This window comes from Spodoptera frugiperda, chromosome 22 (assembly GCF_023101765.2).
Source record: "Spodoptera frugiperda isolate SF20-4 chromosome 22, AGI-APGP_CSIRO_Sfru_2.0, whole genome shotgun sequence".
NCBI lineage: Eukaryota > Metazoa > Arthropoda > Insecta > Lepidoptera > Noctuidae > Spodoptera > Spodoptera frugiperda.
In genome coordinates this window covers 1,914,465-1,936,599 of record NC_064233.1, presented here as the reverse complement: position 1 = coordinate 1,936,599, position 22,135 = coordinate 1,914,465, and the positions used below count along the sequence as shown (strand labels likewise).

The 22,135-nt window shown below is 36.3% G+C and overlaps 2 protein-coding genes across 3 annotated transcripts in view; one reads left to right on the top strand and one right to left on the bottom strand.

Annotated features, from left to right (window-relative positions):
- The window catches only part of LOC118279740 (nucleolar GTP-binding protein 1), a 132,104-nt gene that overhangs the window by 2,541 nt on the left and 107,428 nt on the right, over positions 1-22,135 (bottom strand). The gene's annotated exons all lie outside the window — the stretch shown is intronic.
- Positions 1-22,135, top strand: part of LOC118279742 (protein daughterless) — a 123,894-nt gene that overhangs the window by 12,828 nt on the left and 88,931 nt on the right. For both annotated transcript variants that reach the window (XM_035599473.2, XM_035599472.2), the window contains exon 2: positions 16,614-16,666. In XM_035599473.2, the coding sequence (XP_035455366.1) occupies positions 16,614-16,666 (53 nt within the window). The remainder of the gene's footprint in view (positions 1-16,613; positions 16,667-22,135) is intronic.

Below are 22,135 nucleotides of genomic sequence, written 5' to 3'. Positions count from 1 at the left end.
TCGATGAAATTTGGTATACAGACAATTTAAATACCTAACCCTCTGGTGTTTCGAGTGTCCATAGGCGGATTGCTTACCATCAGGTGATCAGCTCGTTTACCGGCTTATATAATAAAAAAAGGATTTTTAGATAAAAAACCAATTAATTACACAATAACATAACATTATTGTAATATAATAACAAAACAACGAAGTCAAGTGTCACTCGTAAACAAGAGATAGCGGGTTCGAAGCTCGGTCGATAATAATTCAATTACACGACACTTTGTTTTATTAAAATTCCTTTATTGTGACAATATAAAGATGATGTTTTGTTTTCATTTTAAAATATGGAGTGGTGTCCGAGCGAAAAAAAAATCGCTAATATTCAAGTCCTATGCTATCCATGGTGGATACTTTATGATTTAAAAAATCTGGAAGCAGGGTTGTCAGACGGGTTAGATATCGCGCATAAAGGCTACTCTCTCTCTCCCATGGGATAAAAAGTATCCAACACCCACGATACATTATATATCAACCAAGTCAGCTCTTAACCTTTCTGTATGCCATCAGAATTCGTTCAGTAGTTTCAGCGTGATTGACGGACAAACATCCAAACAAACAAAGAAACTTTCACATTTTATCCAAATCTAGAATTTGGATAAAATGTACTACGTACTTTTTTTACCTCTAGGGTTAAAAAAAATCGATCGATCTTACTAATTACTTACTACATAACTATGAACCAAGATTTTAGACCAGATTCACATTAATAAATAATATTAGTGTGATACTCTTCGCAAGACTGGAAATATTCCATAATTTTTTTATCGTGAAGGTACTAGAAAAGTCTTGAAGGAAAAGTGATTGTTACTTCAAATTAAGTTAGACGCAGTAGCCAGTTTCTGAAAACGTGATCAAGGAAAAAACGTACCTATTATGAATAATTTCTACGATTTCACCGTACCTAGTTACCTTCCAGAAAATTAGGGAACTCTTATGAACTCCCTTGTAACTTTTTTCCTTGTAAAAATTTGCTAGGAAACAGTCGCGGGTGCGTTTACAAACATACAAGTTCGCATACATTTGACACCTTTGACGTGCGGGAATCAAAACCGCTACACGTTGCACGGTAGCTGGTTGCCATGTACTGCTTGATGCTAATCAAAAACCGAAATGAGCCATATACCTAACTCTTGCCGGCCTCATCTAGCTATTTGAAATATTGACGTGTAAAACTGTTATTTTGTAACCTATTTGCAGAAATAAATATCATTTATCATTTATAACTATAAATGCCTTGGGAAATTACGGCAGAAATATCAAAAATTCTTCGAAAATTTTAATAATACTAACAAATCCGGCGAACTCCATTTCGCCACTAATGATTTTCCCTATTTACCTGCTTTTGTCTTGAATTTTTCCTGAATTTTCTCGAAACGAAGCCTGAGACCTTTCCAACGAATGCAAAACCGTGGAAATCGGTTCGTGCGTTCTGGAGTTATAGCGTCAGGAAGGAAAAGCCGACTTATTTTTATATTATAGATAAGATGTTAATCTATGATTGAAATGTTAAGAATAAGATATTTTATTTGCACATAGAATTAATATAATAAATGTACGCTAGATCTGAAATAAAAGTGGTTCACGACATGATTAAATATTCTATTACATTCATAAAAATTGCTAAAAGAATATCATACCCAATCCAATCTCATTTCATTTATAAACGGCAAAGATAAAAATTAATCAAAGAAAATTAAATGAAATTTCGAAATTGGACCGCTGTCATTGGCGCGCGCGCCACCAATGGGGTATCGGCGCACACGCAGCTGAGCAAATACACGTATACGATACGAATTGGGTTGTAATGACGTACGACAAGTATCTTTGGTATTTTTATTTACTCATGTTTTAGAAATGTATTTTTTTTTGTTATTTTCACTGTATTTTATTATCATGATTTTTAGGCAGATTATTTTGATAACGATTGTATAAAGACCAAATATTTCTGATAATCAAAGTAATAGTTACAACCTGTATTTCTTTTTTTCTGTAGTTAGTTACAATTGTCTTCGCTATTAATCGCACTCTTTCTGCGGGTGTCGTATACCCAAGTAAGGGACATTTGACAGAGACCGGACAGCAGCGCTCTCTGATAAACGAAAAACTTTTAAACTGATCTTCAACCAGTCTGTCAAGCGTAGAGATGGTGAAGTAAGCACCTCTTATGTAGAGGAGACTCGTATGATAGCTCAGTACCCTTAGTGCGAGTTTACTTTGCATTTAAAGTAATCGAAACGAGACCGCATTCGGCACTCTAATTGGTTGGTTTATTAGAGCCGGCTAATCAGAGCGCCGAACGAACTCTCGTTTCGATTACTTTATAAACGAAAAGCAAATTTATACTAAGGGTACTGTACAGGGGCCTTAGTCTGCTATTACAATTGTGTCAGAATGGTCGATCATTGAGCAGTGCAAGAGGGAAGAAGCCATACAACCTACATAGCTCCGTCCTTCCTGAAGATCCCTGGACTATCCCAGGCTGTTGACGATATTTTTATTGTTATTGAATACTGATCAACTATCCATTAGAATCTAATGTTTAATGGGACCACTCGACCATGAAATCAGTAACACAATCTTATACAAATATAGATTGAAATAATAACTTCATAAAGTAGTTATCAGTTTAAAAACAGATCAATGACGAAGTTGTAACGTTATCCCCTGATTGGGCGTCCCCCATTTGATAATAATTTGTTTGTTGACGACTAGCAGTCGGTCTTGTCGTCATCTAAACGGTTTGGTTGCTTGTTTTATTGCTGAGTCAATTATTATTTCATCATCATCAGCCGAGAGACGTCCACTGCTGAACAAAGGCCTCCCCCTTAGTCCTCCACGTAGAACGACAAGCCGCCACCTGCATCCACTGGCTTCCCGCAACTCTGACGATGTCGTCGGTCCACTTAGTGGTAGATTAATTATTAGATACGTAACTAGAGCTTCTCCGTACGGAACAACTCTTTGTGTGATCCACAAATTGTTGTTCTGAGCCCTAGGCGTGATGTGTATGTGATTTTATTTTTCAAAACACACCTTGGGCAGGAGTAAATCCTTTTTTGGGGACTACATTATATAAGGTCATGTCTTAGTCTCATTTTACGTCTCATGGGGTCAATAATTAGACCTTATTGTCAGTCTTAAACTGGTCAGTATGATTCTATAATCAGGATTTATATTTTTCGTTAAATTCTTTACCTAACAGATTTGCTTTTTGCGTTTCATTCACGTTCATATGACAACTTTGGTAGATAAATAGTAAGCAATTTCAATAAGCTTTACATTCTTAATGTGATTTAAATTAAATCACTAATACAGCAGGAGACCTAAGTAATGAATGGACGCATACTCGTAGAATATAAGATCACTAACAAGCTGCGTATAATTTATTACAAAAACTTCAAACCGTTTTTTACTGAATGACAAGAGACCGTCCTATATGGCGTGTGTCAGTTGTTTTCACACATACGATTAATTAGACGTGGTATATCTAAATCTAAGGTTACTTAGTTTGAGTATAAGACCTAGAATCAGAATAGGGATGATTGTTTTCCTCCTCTTTTAAGACAAGTTTCAAGGAACTCCTAGACTGGTGACATTTTGGCTTTCACTGACGTATTAGTGACACCTAAAAGTGTAGGTATGGGGTTAAGTTGCTCCCATCGCGCTAAGTAACTCTGGGCGAGCCGAGAGGGAGAGTCAGACTTTTACTGACTAAAAACCACCCCGTTCCTTCTCCTGCTTTTTGAGCCGGAGCCCCGGTAACCCGCTAGATAGTCCGCAGCTCCAGAACCAGAATCAAAATTGGATTGATTGCTTTTCACCAACCTCTTTTAAATTTCACATTTTGGTTTTCACTGACCTATAAGTGACACCTAAAAGGGGTTAATTAGTTGCTCCCACCACGTTAGGTTACTCTGGGTGAGGCGAAAGAGGGTGTCAGACTCTTACTGACTAAACACCACCCCGTTCCTACTCCTGCTTCGAGCTGGAGCCGCGGTAACCCGTTAGTTTATTCGCGGCAAACCCTCTTTCTAAATGGAGTTTTTCGTTCAAAGTTGAACTAGTATCTGATAATTTTTTTTAGGCACATGTGTAGTAACTATTTAGATGTTAGTTTCTTCAGCTGGTGCCTTGTAGATATACTTCGGTTATTATCCTTGTTGACTGATAACACCTCGAACCGCTATCGGTCACTTTAAACTGCTAAAAATATTTTGGTTTAATCGTTTTTTTTTTTGTATCGTTGAGGGCTTGTCCACCACAGTGATATTTAATAGTATATTTTTGAAGTTCGGTAACAAACTGAATCATTGTTTTTATTATAACTTTCGTGAGATATACTAAATTGATAATTATGTTATCGGCTTACTTACGTAACTGTTTGACGAAGAACTTGACTAGTTTCAAGCCATGCAAGAGGCTCATTCATGAGCAGCATTCCGCGACACACGACGCAGCGATTGTCGTGCTGCTACATGGCTTGAAACTAGTCCGAATTCCTCGTCAAAATGTAATATACATGTTTTATTTTTATTCTCTTAAATACTACAACTTACAGTAATTTCTTGTCAAACTACTATTTAATAGCAAAAGACCCTAACCGAATAAAACCTAACTTACCATTACAAACTAAAAAAAATAACCCTCATTTGACTACAAACCTTATTCCATTACCAATAAAACAGAAAATAGGAAAAAAGGACAAGATAATTACTTAACATCGAACACAGCGTTTCGCACTTTGCTACAAGATGCGCCTGCGTCGATTTTTTATCACATTTACATAGTTATTTGGTTCGTTACTAATACTTATTTACTTGGCTTGCTGGGTAATGGCGCATTATGTGAATATAAATTATATTGATGCGTTAGGCCTATTTATGGAGATGAGAAACTATTTATGTAATTGCTGTTTATAAAAATAAGAAAATTAGTTATTTGGATTTTTTCTGTAATGGCCGCGTGATCAGTGAAGATGTATTTTTTTTTGTATTTCAAGTATTTCTATCAAAATTATCAGCTTACTACTACAAAATTATTAGCTATATTTAAATAAATTATTTATCCTAAACACTACTACATCGCTCCCAAACGAGATTAAAATACGTGTAACGCCTCTGGTGTTTCGGGTGTCCATGGGCGGCGCCTGATCGCTTACAATTAGGTGATCTGTCTGCTCGTTTACTTTCTTCGTCTATCTCTTATGAGATCCGGCGGTAATTGTGTACCATCAAGTGCAGGTGATTTGTGTTATTATCAGAGAACTATATGTAATTTTTTTAATCAAAAAGATCATTAATGACTTATAACATGTAATCGACACATGACATGGGACCTATTACACAAATGGTGGAAAGTGAGTGCACATTGTATAGCGGCATTACGTGCCCTAATGTGCACCGCTGCCTACCTCTTTGGGGATAAAAGGCGCGACGTTGAACCGACCGCCTCTATCGACTAGATCCCACACTAAATCATAACAAAACACTTAAAAAAAGGTACTATGTATTTAAAACTATATCGTTACGCAAATAGATGGAGCCACCCCACCCCTTTATTTGTTCGTCCAATATTGACTCGCTACCCCTCTGCAAAGAGTAGTGTTTACTGTTTACTCCCTAACCTAAAGAGGGGTTTAATTGAGCACCTAGATGATTTTTTGTTGGTTGGGGTAGGATTCTAATCTTTTTTGGTTGGATTTTTGGTATTATCGTGTATTATTGGTGGTTGCAAGTGCGACTGCCGGACAAAGGGATCTCGGGTTCAATTCCCGGGTCGTTTTAGATAATTTGGAGTAGCAGCACGGAGTCTGGAATTGTGCCCGGTATATGGCGATAGGATCACCGCCTATTACATGGGAGTTATAAAAAAAAACATTCTTGAAAACTTTATTAGATTTAAACACCACAAAACCAATTTGCTCATAGTCCTGGGTCTGATTGTAAATACAATTAATATATTTATTAAAAAAAAAATCTTGAGCTGAAAAATTACGCCAAAACATTAAAAAAATATATTCCTTCTAACTTTCATTTCACAGTTTTCACACTACATCCCCAAAAAGCCAATCCCTTATAAGTACAGTGGCGTTAAAAACTCCCCCGGGGTACTCAAATCATAGCTTTCGAAAACACTTTACTTCGCCACTGTACTCCAACAGTACTGCATAATCCGAGCATCGTTTGTATTGAGTACAGTCGAGTGCGACAGCGTTACGTTTTACCGATTAATCATATTAGACTCGCGAGGGTAGCTGTGTCGTGTGCTGTATTCATAGTCTGGTCGTGACATGATTTTTATTGTGACACACTTGTTTTTATTTGCTGAAAGAAGTAAAAAAGTTTAAAATTTTGATTTCGCTACGCGTAGTTAATATTAGAATTATTATTTAGGTACTAGATATGCCTGTTTGTATTAGATTTCTCTCTAAGACCCAAAAAGATTTATTAGATTTATTTCAATTTGGTTCAATGTTGGCATATTACCTGTACTTCTAAAAACCAGGTTTAGATTGCAGCCAGGCGGCCAACCCACTCTTTTTGTACGGCTTTCTCCTTAAAACGCTTAAATGATATCTTAGCTAGCAAATAATCAAGCTAAACAGCAATAATTTTTAATTTACACTACATGACTATGAATACACCGCCGCGCCCCCTCTACGGCGTCGGTTCACGGTCGACAATATTTGTAACATTACCGACAAGACCGCGTCGACTGTACCCCACACTATAACGTGCGTACCCCTTGTCACATGTTATAGAAATGGCAGAAGGTTCATTGAATAAATGTCGTATAAGTAATTTCGAGGTCATTTAAAAAAGTGTGAAGTCTTTAATTTTTACCATCTTCAATTTAACCGTTTATTTTTTGTCATAGAACTTCTAGTTTTGTTGCAAATCCAGAAATATTTTTTATAAATGCAAAACGCCACTTTTTTAGAAGGCTTCGGCTATACATTACTATTATCTATATTAATTTCCTAAAATTCTATGCGTTGATCATTTCTTTCGTTAACTTTTTTTGTATAGTTTTAGGTTTTTCTTTCGGATTGGGTAAAAAGGGAATACACTTTGATTGACCCCTAATTAGATAACATAGCAATCACTTTAAGTCGTTGCTGTTGTCTGACCTCTTTATAACCGCCTTCCCAAAAAGGAGGAGGTTCTCTTTTCACCTAGTAAGCATGTCTTTTTAGTCTTACATATTTGACAAATCTCATCTCATCATAACAAGTGAGTAGATTACTTCTTTAGTGGTGTGATACTTCTGCAGTTTACTTTAATGTGACAGTGCGTGTCGCCCGTGACGTAATTTCAGTTAACTGCACTGGAAACATGGCCGCGCCGCGTCGTGCATCGTGCGTTAATTTGCGTGCAATCACCGTGCACCGTGCACTCGCTAATGGGCACTTTTATGTACTTTTTTTTTGAGGAGTAGGAGAAACGTTTTCTTTGACTGCCGTTGTAGTAGTCGCATGTGCAATTTCTGTGAATTTTTAGGTAAAAAAAGCGATTAATTGTGCGGTCCTTTAGTCAGTCGGGTTTTTATGACACCGGCAGAACCATGTCCCCGAGCTGCGGACTACCTAGCGGGGTTACCGGGCCTCAGGTTCAAAGAGCAGGTATAGGAACGGGGTGGTTTTTAGTCAGTAAGAGTCTGATACTCTATCTCGCGTCACCCAAGGTGAGAGAAGTCATTGGATGATATTCCCCCTTATAAAAAATCAGATGAGAGAATGAAATGAGATGAGAATGTGCACTCTGCTTACCCCTTCTGAGATTAAAAGCTATAACTGTCATTAGTTTTGAAGCTTTAAAAGCTTTGAGTTTATTTTGTAAACGATTCTCAAACTCATCTTCTTAACCAGTATTTTCCTTCTATGTTCATAACTTCTAAAAATTACCAATTTTAGCGCAAACCTTTTTCAATATACCCTCATATAAATAACACATTATTTAATACCATTACCCCCGCCAATAAATACAAGGGTGGCCGGTAATAAACCAGATCTCTGCCCAATCCACCGTGAAACTATGGGGATGATGTATTACTACATAGATTCATATCTCTGGCATAGGGATGATTTACAGTCAGCGGTTCCCAATCTTTTCTTGGTTGAGGCTCGGTTTTGTATCATTATTTTTAAATATTTGGACGAGTATTAAAAATAAACTGAACTAATAAATGAAAATTCGAAGGATACTTATATTAAAATAAGTAGTTGAATAATAATGTTTGAAAAATTACGTAATTATGTGATTTCTCCAGCAGATATTTCTACTACCTAAATAACTAGATAAATTAAAATTCTAGGCGGATTTATACTGTAATACCTAGATTTTTAATGTGAAACGAAAAAAATGAGATTTTTGCGTTTGCCTTAACGGGGCCTTAAAACGGGGGTCAATTCCCGCACGGAGCAACTCTATCTACAAATTGTTGTTTCGGGTCTGGGTGTCATGTGTAGGTATGTGTACTTGTATGTTTGTGTGTACCCACGACACAGGAGACAGTCTTAGTATGGGGCAACGTTTATAAAAAGAAAATAAAAATATCTATATGCAAGTCATCATTTATTTATATTATCTACTATCGATTTTCACATGGCTGTGTTAACTAGTTATTATTTGGTTTCCCCGACCCACACAGATTGAGAACCACTGATTTAGAGGGTGAGTGAGTATAGTGGATTTATTGAGTGGCTTTATATTTATTTTTTAATTGCATTTGATTAATATTGAGCTTCAAGTTTTCAAAGGGTTGTCTGTCTGGTTTTATTTAAATCATGCTGAGGATTTTTTACAACTTTGATTAGTTTGTCTTCATTGTTCTTTTTTACGAAAACACTATTCGGTTGTTAATCTAAGTTTTTGACATAAACTTTATTTAACTTACTTATCTTTGTAAAAATCTATCTTTTATTTGTGGGATAGACTGTCAAACGAGCTAAGAAATCGGCGGCACCCATGGGCACCAGAGGAGTTTGAAGGGCGTTGCCAAACTTTAGGGCCCTAGGGATTTGAGGAATTCTTGATTTAATGATTTTAAATTGAGAGAAGTTAGTGTAATTCAATTTCGACTGTATAATCAAACTATTACAATTATGTTATTAACCAGAAATAACAACTTAAATAAGTAATGAATAAATATGCACAACTTACTATCACTTAAAACTAAAATAAGGAAAACAAAATCTCTCTATCAGGCGTCGAAGTACTCGTCCGCATCACTGTCACTGGGGAACGTCCCCAGAAAACTAAATCAAATAGTTTCAATGTATCTAAAGGACAAGTTACCCTACATTTAAAATGTATTCAGGTACGATTTAAATATTCAATAAGAAATCAAAATAATAGCTTTACTTCAAAACGGAATATAATTGTCTGGCCTCATCTTTGACATCAAATGAAATGGATCGGATTCCAATTAGAAATGTCAATGTCATATTTTCAAAATGGCTGATGACTTAGTTAATGTCTTTTATTAAATATTAATTTTAATGCCTGAAAATTTTCTTTACTGTATTGTTATTTATGCTTATTAAAAATAAAATATCTATTGTTTTTTTTTTGCAATTCGATTTTGGTTAAGTAGAATTTTGGGGTTTTTATTGTGTTTGTCCGAAATTGTTTCACTTATATTTATGGACTGGTATTGTACCCGATGTGTAAATGTTTCATTAAAAAAAACCTAATAATTGTTTGCCCAAACCAACAGCTTTGTTTTACGGTTTTTCGAAAATTCTGACTTAAAATTTGAACTTGTATTGTGCCTAAAGCGAGAGAATCTTTCCAAATATCCAAAAAATCTGCAATAATTCTTTACCCAACCTTCAATCCTCTTTAACCATGTTCAACAACCCATAATGTGACATATTGACAATTACTTACCACGGTTAATTGTTCATACTAACAAATTGGTCGGTTTCGGGTCGCGTGGCGGTCGCGCGGCACCTCAAGTGCTCATATGTCAGTAATTTGTTAACCATGTCTGATTTGAGGGGCTCTGCTATGTGGATCATGGCGTGCGAACATTTATGTTTAGTTTTTGAAGTGATTGTGTAGGGATTTTTAATTTTTTTCGGCGGGGTAGAGGGACATTTTGTTTGGTTGTTTAATGTTTTTTTGGGGGTTTGTAGTTTAAAAGACTTACTGCAGCACTCCTTAAGTAAAAATTTTGTTCCGAAAATAGTTGCTAAGGACTGGGTTAAGTTACAATTAAATGAATCTAAGTACGGCGGCTAGACATCATTTTGTTGATAGAAAATTTTCCTGAATTAATTAATTATGGAGCAGGATTTTTATATTATGAAATTTTTTGTCTCTAGTTTACTCAATTGGGGGGGGGGGACATCCAATGACTTCTCCCGCCTTGAGTGAGACGAGAAGGAGTGTCAGACTCTTACTGATTAAAAACCACGCCGTTCCTTCTCCTGTATTTCGAGCCGAAGCTCCTGTAAACCCGCTAGGTAGTATCAGCTCCGTGTCTCAATAAATTATGCTTAGTAAGTTAATAACTCTATCGAGTACTAGAAAAATAGAAAATTTTCTTTACATTTCTATTTCCAATTTAATAATCCTTTGTCATGACATCTGCAACTATTATGTATTTATGTAATTACTACGTCTGGAGCCAATTGGCTACGTTTGTATTGCCTGTCCAGTCGATGTCTTTTTCATTACAATGTAAAACTGCAATTTGTTATCGATCTGTTAGGGTGGGGGTTAAGTTTCGAGTGAGTAGCGGGTGTGATTGCACCCTGTACTCTTGTCGTTTATTGGATTTATGTAGTAGCTCGTGAGCGTCCACTGCTGGACTAAGAGCCTCTTATACATCATGAACAAAGAGATGTTTGACCGAATTTCCTCCCTTTTCAAGCGGGTTGTACATTGGAGATCACAGTTTTAAAAGTTGAGGTTTATCAGGGAGTGTTTCAACTAGTCTCTGTCTGTACGTCGTATCTTGGTTCTATGATAGGTAGTCGAATCGAATCCTAAATCGTTTTGGATCAGGAGTAGAGTACATTAACAATCAAACTCACCGTCGAATTTAGTCGAAATGGAACAGTGTTTTTTTTTTAATGTCATCGAAGATTATTCGAAAACTTCTCTTATGTTCATTGTTTTAAGGTGTATTTCTATTTTCTTCTACACCGCTGTCAGTTTCAAACTTGCTCCAAACCCCCAATACTTCAGTTTATGAAGTAGTGTATAATTTGTATCTACCTTTCAGGCCGCCACCGTAACTTCTGGCGGCTATCGAACAACTATTGAATTACTTATTCCATGGGCTATTATTGTAGAAATTTCATGCAAAATGGACTTATTGCTCTATTTTCCAGCTCAGTTATATAAGTTCAACCCAAGAAGACGGTCGTGTGGATTGGTTTCTATCAAAAATATCACCATTTTGACCATTTTTTGGAGTTGAAAGATCTCCTAATCGCTTCTTTTAAGGGAATCCTCGATTTTTTTTTAGTATTTGAGGGTTTTGAAGCGGATAATTTGGTCTGTAATTAATTGATAGTTTCAAAAGTCGGTCATTGTCGTAATTATGGACGAGTGCCATCACTTCATGGACATATTTGATGAGCTGGAGTTCTATTACTACGATGGTAAGCTTATTTATTAAGCTTTTATATCATTATGTAGTCTGCACTTCAAGGACCATTTTTTGTGTCGCACGCGTAGGTGTTTTAGGGCTTGCTTTTTTGGCGTAGAATTGTTGATGATTTTCAAAATTCTTTGTTTGTATTGGAATTACCTAATGTATATTACGCATATAATGCTTGGTTTCACTCTTATCCTCTCTTAGATTTTAAGAAACCCCTAAGCTATGATAGGGGAGACTTAACGATATTTTGGGTTTCACCTACTTAGAAAAGACAATTAGAAGTAAGTGAGAGGCATTTTTTTAGAGAAAGCTTCCAAATCCACTTATACTTTCCGAAACAAAAACTTTGCCATAAAATTTTTGGCACTTAAAGCCAAACTTTGCACTAGTTTTGGCAGCCCTTATATAAAACAAAATAATTAGCAAATCGTCACGAAGTCACCCCTCAGCCTGCAAGCTTGGTACCGTGTAATTTGTGACGGCAAAATATGGAACCCCTCGGTTGTTACTCGAGCGGAAAGATTGTATGTATGTCCGTGACAATGGGGTGCGTTCAGACAGGTTTTGGTCTAGATATATTATACTTTAGGAATTATAAAAGGCATCAATGTGTGGGAGACATGCTTCGCCACGAATGGGCCGGCTCAACCGGACTACGGCCTCATAGAAAACCGAAGTGAAACAAGGCTTGCGTTATGTTTCGCTGTGTAAGTGAAGTTCCCAAAGGCCCAATTACAACCACCCCAATCCCCGATTCGCCAAAAACACTTATAACGCCTCTGGTATTTCGGGTGTCCATGAGCGGTGGCGATTGCTTGCTATCAGGTGATCCGTCTGCTCGTTTACCGGCTTGCACTATAAAAAAGAACCTCTTAGTTAGCTACTGCACCAACCGTGGAATCAAACGTCCAGCTTAACGGTCACAATAGCTCAACCCATTTTATCTCCTACAACAAAAATCCTCTTATTTTACACTACAAAATCCATCCCTAAAACTGCAAACACATCTACAACTACCCTCCCTATTTCCAAAAAAGATCGATAAACTACAAAAAAAATGTCACAAATCACTACTCCTGCCTACCCTCTTTCGGTCACTGTATAATTTGGATTAACCATTCGCTTTGTAACGTGGGGTACTATTGTGTACTAGAAATTACGTCATTCTTTTGACAGCAATGACAGATTCGAAATGATAGGGATTCTATAAAAATATGGAGGGTAGATATGAAAAAACGATATCATTAAAACTCTTTTGTGATTGGTCCTTTGCTTGGAATGGTGGTTTTATTGATGCAAATTAACAGTTGGAAAACAATTCGCGATAACTATTTGTCATTAATTATTATGTTATCGGCTTACTCACGTCTGACGAAAGTTACAATAAAACTATTCGTCGTAGTATCTGCTTTAGGTTATCAATTTATCTTTTGTTTTTTTAATATACTGCAGTCTTTTGCTATTTCAGAAACTTTCAAAAACAAATGTATAGTCCGGTCAAATTAGACCAAAAAATTAGGGTGAAATTACATAAATTCGCAACAAGCTGAATTTTGGTACAATTGTTCAAAACACGATTATAAACAATAGCTGAAAGTTCCCCATCATTCCCGTGTGTGGAAAAAAAGTTATTCAAGGTCAAATGTCAAAAAAATGAGTTTTTCGCGATTTTCAGCAAAACGGTAAGTTTTATCAGAAAAATACCTCAGACTAAAATTGTAGATCATTAAATTATCTAGTTCTAGTTCCAAAGTGGAAAAATGAGTGTCACCCCGACACTAATTTTTCCACTTTGGAAGCGTCTAACTTTCAAACGGTTGATTTCGACGAAAAATGGTTTTAGAAACCTTAATGTCTTTTTTAAAGACCTATCCATAGACACCCATAACGGATATGTTAGCTGAAATTATTTTTTTTGAATCAGTTCCATGTATGGAGTGCCCCCTTTAATTTCCAAATTTATAAATTTTTATTCAAAATTCGAATAGCGGTTATCGAAATACATCAACCTACAGAGTTTCAACTATGTAGACCCAACAGTTTCGGAAATAAATGGCTGTGACATACGGACGGACAGACAGACATGATGAATCTATAAGGGTTCCGTTTTTTGCCATTTGGCTACGGAACCCTAAAAAACGCGCTAAGTACACTACCTCATAGGTGGCGTGGAAACGTGTGCATTTTATGATAATTGCAACTGTTACAACTTTTTACACTGCGATATCTCCGAAACGGTGTCTCGTGAGAAAAAAAGTATTGATATATTTTTTATAGATAATTTAAGAGGTATTTACTGAGGTATTTTTCTGATAAAACTTACCGTTTTGCTGAAAATCGCGAAAAACTCATTTTTTTTACATTTAAACTTGAATAACTTTTTTTCCACACACGGGAATGATGGGGAACTTTCAGCTATTGTTTATAATCGTGTTTTGAACAATTGTACCGAAATTCAGCTTGTTGCGAATTTATGTAGCACCGAATGTCTAATTTGACCGGACTAGTATACTTTTTCTAATTTTACTTCTCCGAATATTAATCGGATATCTTTTTTTAAGGGGGGAACATCACCCAGTGACTTCTCTCTCCTTGGGCGAGGCAAGAGGGAGTGTCAGACTCTCTCTGATTAAAAACCACCCCGTTCCTACTCTTGCTTTTCGAGCCGGAGCTCTGGTAAACCCGCTAGGTAGTCCGCAGCTCTGGAGAACTGGATACCTTAACTTTAACAGTTGCCAACTAACATTTAGGTACCTCTTTTCTCTAAATAGAACAAATCATCATCAACAACACAAAACCACCAATTAGGAGGCTCTATTTAATTCCAAAAACAAAACAAAACCGTTAAAAAAGGCGCCAAGAACGAGACAGAAGTCTGGTCTCATCTCCCACGAAATTACTCGAAGGCATTGCTTAGAATTATTCAAATTAATTCTATAATTGCTGAGCGTTAACGCCTACGGAGACAGGGCCGTATTCCTAAGGCAAACTAGGCATGGGCTTAAGGCGCCAGGTGAATCAAGTTCTCAAGTGTGGAAGAGCCATGCTTCGGCACGAATGGGCCGGCTCGACCGGAGTGATATCACGGCGTTACAGAAAACCGACGTGAAACAACGCTTGCGTTGTGTGAGTGAGGTTACCGCAGAACCAATTACTCTCTTTGCCAATCTTCCCAATCCCTAATTTCCTAACCCCCAAAAGACCGGCAACGAACTTGTAACGCCTCTGGTGTTTCAATTGTCCATGGGCGGCAGCGATTGCTTACCATCAGGTGATACTTCTGTTCGTTTACCGGTTTATTCCATAAAACAGACGGGCGCTGTGAGACGCGCGTTTTCAACTGCCCGTAGAGTGGCGAGGGTGCCAAAAAATTAAGGGCGCCAATGAAGTGCTTGCGTAGGGCGCTGTCTTAGTCCAATCCGACTCTGTCTGAAAAGAGGGTTATTAAACAAAACTCATTAATTATTGTAATAGAGATCATCAGCCTTTGTTTACTCGAAGCCTTTTGCGAGTAATTTAATGTGGCGTCTCTGTACTTCAATTATTGAAGTCATTATGAGTGAGACTGTTAGGTTTTCAAGGTGTCATTTGGCTTGACAATAGCTGGGGGTTTCTGTAAGGTTTACTAAGGAAATAGAGGTTTTGTGATGAAGCACTGGCATAAAAAAATCAATAAAAAATTACGGATTCACAAAAAATCACGTACATTAACGCCTACACTGTCAGTAGGCTGCGCGACGTCGCCGCGTCCGCGCACGCTGCTCATGATGAAGAGTCCCTCTGTGACTCGAAACTATTGGAGCTTTTCTCCATTAATGTACGTGTATAAACCGTTATTTATAGTTAACTTTGTACATTTCATAAAAAAATCTGCAAAAATGGCGGATGTCACGGAAATTCCCATTTTCTCCATTTGGGGTAAATGAGAATGAATTATTACACTGTACAGTATATTAACATAACTTTGTCTGAACCAGCAATCTAACCCAAGACCTATTGTTTGACAGCCGCGCTTGCGACCACTCGACCAACAAGACTATCTTTTTAAAGCTTTTATAGATGTATAATGAACACTTATAACCAGTATATCATTCAGCTCAATGACAAACCAACTTTAAAATATTAACCCTTTTTTAACCGACTGACAATATGAACTTGGTACCCTATGTAAGTTTACAAAAGATATTTTTTAATGCGTTTTTTGAAAGTGCGATTTTTAATTCCCATTTTATTGTGTGGGATTAGGGTCGAATTTTTATTGTTACGTTATTATTGTTACAATTTGAGTAATAGGATTATACTGTTAACATTTATATTGCTTTCCGAACTATTAATTTTCAATGTGGTATGGAATAATTTGGTTATTTTTATGTGTCCCATGTTGGGCGCCAAAATTTTTAATTTTTTATCATCTTTCTCAATTGAATTTGTATACGGTACTTATTCGCGCTTGCACCAACCGTACCTAAACCTTCGCTTAAGTAAGGGTTACTTAGCAAGAGGTTTACTTACCTTTAAGTATCTCCTACTTATACTTCATTGTCAAGCAAAATCTTAGTTTAATGGTTCCTTAAAAAAGAGAGGTTGACTAAAACACGCTTTAGTCTTTCTTGGTTAGACACATCATCTGTTTTGTGCTTTTGACTTACCAAAACTTGTGTTAAAAAATAATATGTAAGATTATGAAAATCAGTTCCATCGGCTTTACATCCCCTCTGAACAAAACAAAATTAGCCAAATCGGTCCAGCCGTTCTCGAGTTTTAGCGGGACTATCGAACAAAAGTTTTTTTTTATGTATAGGTAATGGTATTTTATTTAAAATGGCATAACACGTAAACGAAACACTTCACCCCGTTAGTGTTTGAGGAACGCAAACGGCCGACTAGTTATATTTTATATACATATATTTTTGCTAGTTCAAATAAATAATGTGCATAATGTAAATCTCTTGCAGTCACAGAGAAGGCGGGGTACCAATCGCCATATGGGGGCATGGACAATGGAATGGTAAGTTATTTCTTTTTTAATTTTAATAGTGTATTATGTGTTGTCTATTTCTCTATTTTGTGCTTTTATGTTTTATAGCCGTACTCAGAGTCGTTTAATGGTTACTTAACCCAGTCCTTACCAATTGTTTTTGGAACAAATTCGTTGCTAAGGAATAGTTTGAGTAATCAATTAATGTATCTGAGTACGGCAGTCAGTGTTTAATTCTAGTTTTAAGCGAGTGCGTTTAATTTTTTTTTTATTTGTTTTATTTTTTCATTGTTTTGTCATTAGCGGACAAAACCGTTTAATATCTAAATTGGTCACCAAAATTTTCTGTTTTTATAATAATTTTGACGTGTAAAAGGTTCTTATTATTTTTTTATTATCATACTTTTTTGACGTTACTTTTATATCAATGCTGCATAAAAGTAAAGTTTTACTTTGTTATAATATTTCCACAGAATATCACATATTTATGTTGTGTTATTTTTGTTTTGCTTAAGAAGGTAAGTAATTATTTTTGGATCACTTTGTTTATCAACTTTATTTTTATTTCGCACGGCAATTTGTTTATATTTTTATAGTTTCGTCCACGCGGGCGTTATGGTACACAATTCTCTTGGTACACAAAAATGTTATAAAATCATCTTAATACCGTAAAATGACTGCTTCGTATCAGCTGTTTGAGAAATGTTAAGGCATGGCAATAATTATTAAATGTTGCTCATTTAATAATTATTGCCATGCCTTCTGGTAGTAACAGTACTGCTGGTACTTAATTCTGTAGTGTCGTGAACATGTGTTAGTATTTTTAAACGGCTTTCTTCCTCGAAAGAAGAGAGGCAAAATGAAATGTGACATTCGATTTTTACCAATTTGTTTGGTCTTAGGTAGAATATCATTTTTATATCCCTATTAGTTAGTATTCTATAAATTATTATTTTTTATTTTTTGAGGGGGAAAACTTTGGGTAAAGCGGGAGTTGGTGTCAGACTCTTACTGACTAAAAACCACCCCGTTCCTACTCCTGCTTTGAGCCGAAGCCCAGGTAAACTTGTTACGTTGTCCGCAGCTCCGGATACATAAAAAAGAGCCTGAATGTATAAATATTCTAAAATATGTACTAAGACTTAGTTTGCAAACTGACCAATAGGAAACTAGAATAAAAACGAACAGACGAAGCCACAAGAACAAACTAGTCTGTAATATTTATAACTCACATATAGCGTCAGCAAAAAAAGGATACAAATTCAAATCCGAGATATGGAGGCTACATCATGTTTTGCTGACCGTACAACAAAAAGGGATGAGCAGGAATCGAATAAATCAGATTCGTGAACGAATATATTTGTGTTTTGGTATTGCAGCGTAATATTTTTGTTGTTGCGTAGTTTTATAAAAATATGATAGGATAGTGTTTTTATTTGTTTGGCCATGACGTTGAAATTTGGTTCGGAAGATTTGTATTTTTTTTAAAACTAAACATTAGTTTTTTCAAAGTCAAAGTATTAAACCATATATATACATTAGGTAATTTTTAAACGTCAACAAATAAAGAAATAAATAATACTCTGTCAGACTGTTCGTCAGTGAAGCTCGTTCCAATTTGTAGCTTCGAATGGAGTAGAACGAGCAAGAAACTCACTATTTCATGGGATAAGTGACCAAACAAGCAGACATCACCGAACACTAAGCATATTAGTTAGTAGCTGATAGTGTTAATTTTTTCTTCTAAGCGAAGCGCCATCTGTATATCTTTTCTCGAACTTATTTTCAATGCAGGTCGCCACTAGCTTGTCCCGCGCAGTATTACTGCTCTTCTCCTATAATAGTTGTCTCCTATCATCGTTTTCAAGGTTTTCTCTATAAATGGACTATCCAACACAAAAATTACTATTCAAATCGCACCAGTAGTTTCAGAGTGCGCGAAGACGCAAAGCGTGTCTAAATTATTAAAGTCTTCAGCTTTATATCTTAAAGCTGAAGAGAAGTATAGATAAATTCTTTTTCTCTCGCCTATGGCGAGGCAAGAGTTAGTGTCAGACTCTTACTGATTAAAAACCATCCCGTTCCTACTCCAGCTTCCAGCCGTAGCACATGTAACCCGCTAGGTAGTTCGCAGCTCCGAATTAAGGATAAGTTGCTGAGCTAAGATTTTACCTAAATCCTACTGAAGATTTTTTTCGTTGGATTTACTGAGATAAACTAGTAAATTATAGTGTTTGTATAAAAAGATTATGTGTAATTTATAACATAATTATATTAATGAGATACTAATTAATTCACGAACGATATATTTCTATATTTATGGATATAATAAACACATCGATGCTCGATTGTATTTTTATGTCATGTCACGGAGTATTGAGCGAATGGAGAACTCACAAAGAGTAAAGTCACGAATTCAAGATAGGTCTTAGATAAGTGTGTAATTGACTGCAGTGTAGCGGGTTCGATACCCACACGGAGCAACTCTTTGTGTGATCCAAAACTTGTTGTTTCGGGTCTGGGTGTCATGTGTAAGTGAACTTTTACGTTTGTAAACGCACCCACAACATAGAAAGAGAAAGAGAAAAAACTACTGCGGGCTAAACTTTAAAGAAGAATTTTCAACGATAAGTAACTTCAGTGTATTAGATTTCCCGGTGGGATAATGCATGTAACTTCAGACGGTTCAATTTTCCAGTCTCTCAAAGAGCGAGGAGTTTTTGAGTTTTACTTACCAAAGCTTACCAAAAAAATTGTCACATGGGTTGGTATGATGGCACATGATTGTGTATTCTCCTAAACTTCTTTGAAGCATACCGAGCTTGCCATTCAAATATTTACCAATAGCTGTCCATTATTTAACATTTTTTTTAAATAATATGTTATTGGCTTACTCATTTAACGTTTTGACAAATAAACTCGACTAGTTTCAAGCCATGCTAGAGGCTCATATTCATGAGCAGCATTCCGCGACACACGAAGCGACGGTCGCGCTGCTACTCTAGCTAATAAATTTAGTATGTCTCACGAAAGTTACAATTATTTTTTTTCCTTAATCACTTCATTAGCTAAATAACCCGTGTGCCGTATATCGGAACCGGTTGGTCTGTGTCGTCCGGTCGTACCGTGGACAGGTGGTCGGAAGGTGTACCTACCGTGACGTCACGTCAGCTTGTATGTCACGTTAGATCTGCTAAACGTCGGGGCCTGTTTGTAATACGCAAATATTTTATATTTCACAAATTATGTTATGATTTAGAATTCTATTGATTTTGACCTAAAAAGCATTTCTGTCGCTACTAATTCTTTGTAAAAGATAGAAATAACACGATATTTCAGTATAACTGAAAATTTAGTATTAGGTATGTCCGTATTCGGGCGTAAAAGAGTTACTGATAACTGTTCAGTCGATTAGACTTAGTTAAAACCAATAGCATATTTGCAAAGCGTCGATTCGTCAAAGACGAACCTAGCAAGAAACTCAACATCTTATTACGTCCACGCTTTAAGGGGAAATTCTCCAATGTCTTCTCTTCGCCTTAGACGAGGCGAGAGGGAGTGTCAGACTCTTACTGACTAAAAACCACCCCGTTCCTACTCCTGCTTTTCGAGCCGGAGCCCCGGTAAACGCGCTAGGTAGTCCGCAGCTCCGGATCATTACGACATCACGCTAGAAGTAGATTGTAGACCCCTATAATTGTAAGCACTGATCTCAAAATAAATGCGTTGACATAACGTCGTAGAAAAAACTAGCAAACCAATTAATTTCTCTGTTTTCCTGTTTTACTCTTGAATTTTCCCGAATTTTCTTTGCGAATACAAATCCCACGAAGCCCGAGACCTTTCCAACGAATGCAAAACCGTGGAAATCGGTTCGTGCGTTCTGGAGTTATAGCGTCAGGATGGAAAAGCCGACTTATTTCTATATTATAGATTAACTAAAGCCACGTCTGCACAGACTGCCTTGTTGTTCGATTAAAAAAGAGATACATAATTTGTCAAATGGCAATGGCTTTAAAAAAACAACAGAAAATCTACAGCAGACACGTCTAAATTTGAATTTACAAATGTGACATTTTATTTTATTTTATCTATAATTATGTAGATCTGCGTTCTACAATGACAATGATATGTTACTATAATTATAAATTAAATTGATTATATTATTGTATGCTAATTATTCGACGTTTGCCTACAAGTTGATCATTTAAATAGACGCTAATATGTCTGCTTTAGGTATTTATGCCAGACTGTAAGACGACATAACGTCTCGTTCTCGTGTAATGATAACGTTTAGTTCCGTGTTTGAAATGTAGATGGCGTTGATTTACAATTCTGTATAGTTAGCTCTATCTATGAAACTGGAAGACTATGGCATGATTTACCGACGCTTGTGTTGTTTAGTGAGGTTACTGGAAGCCCAATTACCCCGATTCCCAATCTTCCCAATCCCCGATTCCCCAACAACCCTTGAATTCCTAACCCCCAAAAGGCCGGCAACGCACTAGTAACGTTTCTAGTGTTTCGGGTGTCCATGGGCGGCTGCGATTTCTTACCATCAGGCAATCCATCTACTCGTTTACCGGCTTATACCATAAAAAAAGATATTAATGAACAGATTACAAAAACTACAAGAAATATTAATAAAACAAGAAATGCCATATGCCACGTTACATAGTAATTAAATGGATTTCACCTTGATACTTACCCCCCGCGGTTTGATAGCGTGAATATACAATTAATTATCATATTGATCCATCTTAAGAACTAATTAACGAAAGAAGAAATATATTAAAAAGGAATAAACATTTTTAATTAGTTGTTGTGAATATTCATATATATTTTTTAATTAATAGGCTAATCTCAGATCTGCCTAATTAGGACATGTTTTTTAGCCAAAAAGCTAATTCCTACCTGCTGTTTTCTGCGCTTTAAAAACAATTTTCAATTCGTATTCAAGGTTTTGTTTTTGCAAAAATGTAATAAATCATTTTCGTAGTCTTATAATCGATATAGGCATTTATTTTTATTTCTATTTATGATTAAATAATAAGACAGAATTTTCGTATTGAATCATTTTGTTGGCACTCAAAATTCTTTAAAAAACTCTTAGTAGTAACACAGAGATAGTTCAAATGAGTATTATAAGAGCGACTCACAGAAAAATAATAAAATTTTTATCAACAAAAATGGTGTTGCAAGTGTTCTTAGACGATCCGGAGCTGCGAACTACCTAGCGGGTTTACCGGGGCTCCGGCTCGAACAGCAGGAGTAGGAACGGGGTGGGTTTTAGTCAGTAGGAGAATTACACTCCCTCTAGCCTCGCCCAAGGCGAGAAAAGACATAGGATGATTTTCGATTTTCTCAAAAGAAAAAAAGTGTTTTCAGACTAAGGTGTTTGCTTAGCAGGCCAACTATATAGCTTTGTTGCTACCGTTACCTAATAGCATAAACAGAAAACAAATTACATCACACGAAATTTGTTTCTTAAGAAATAAC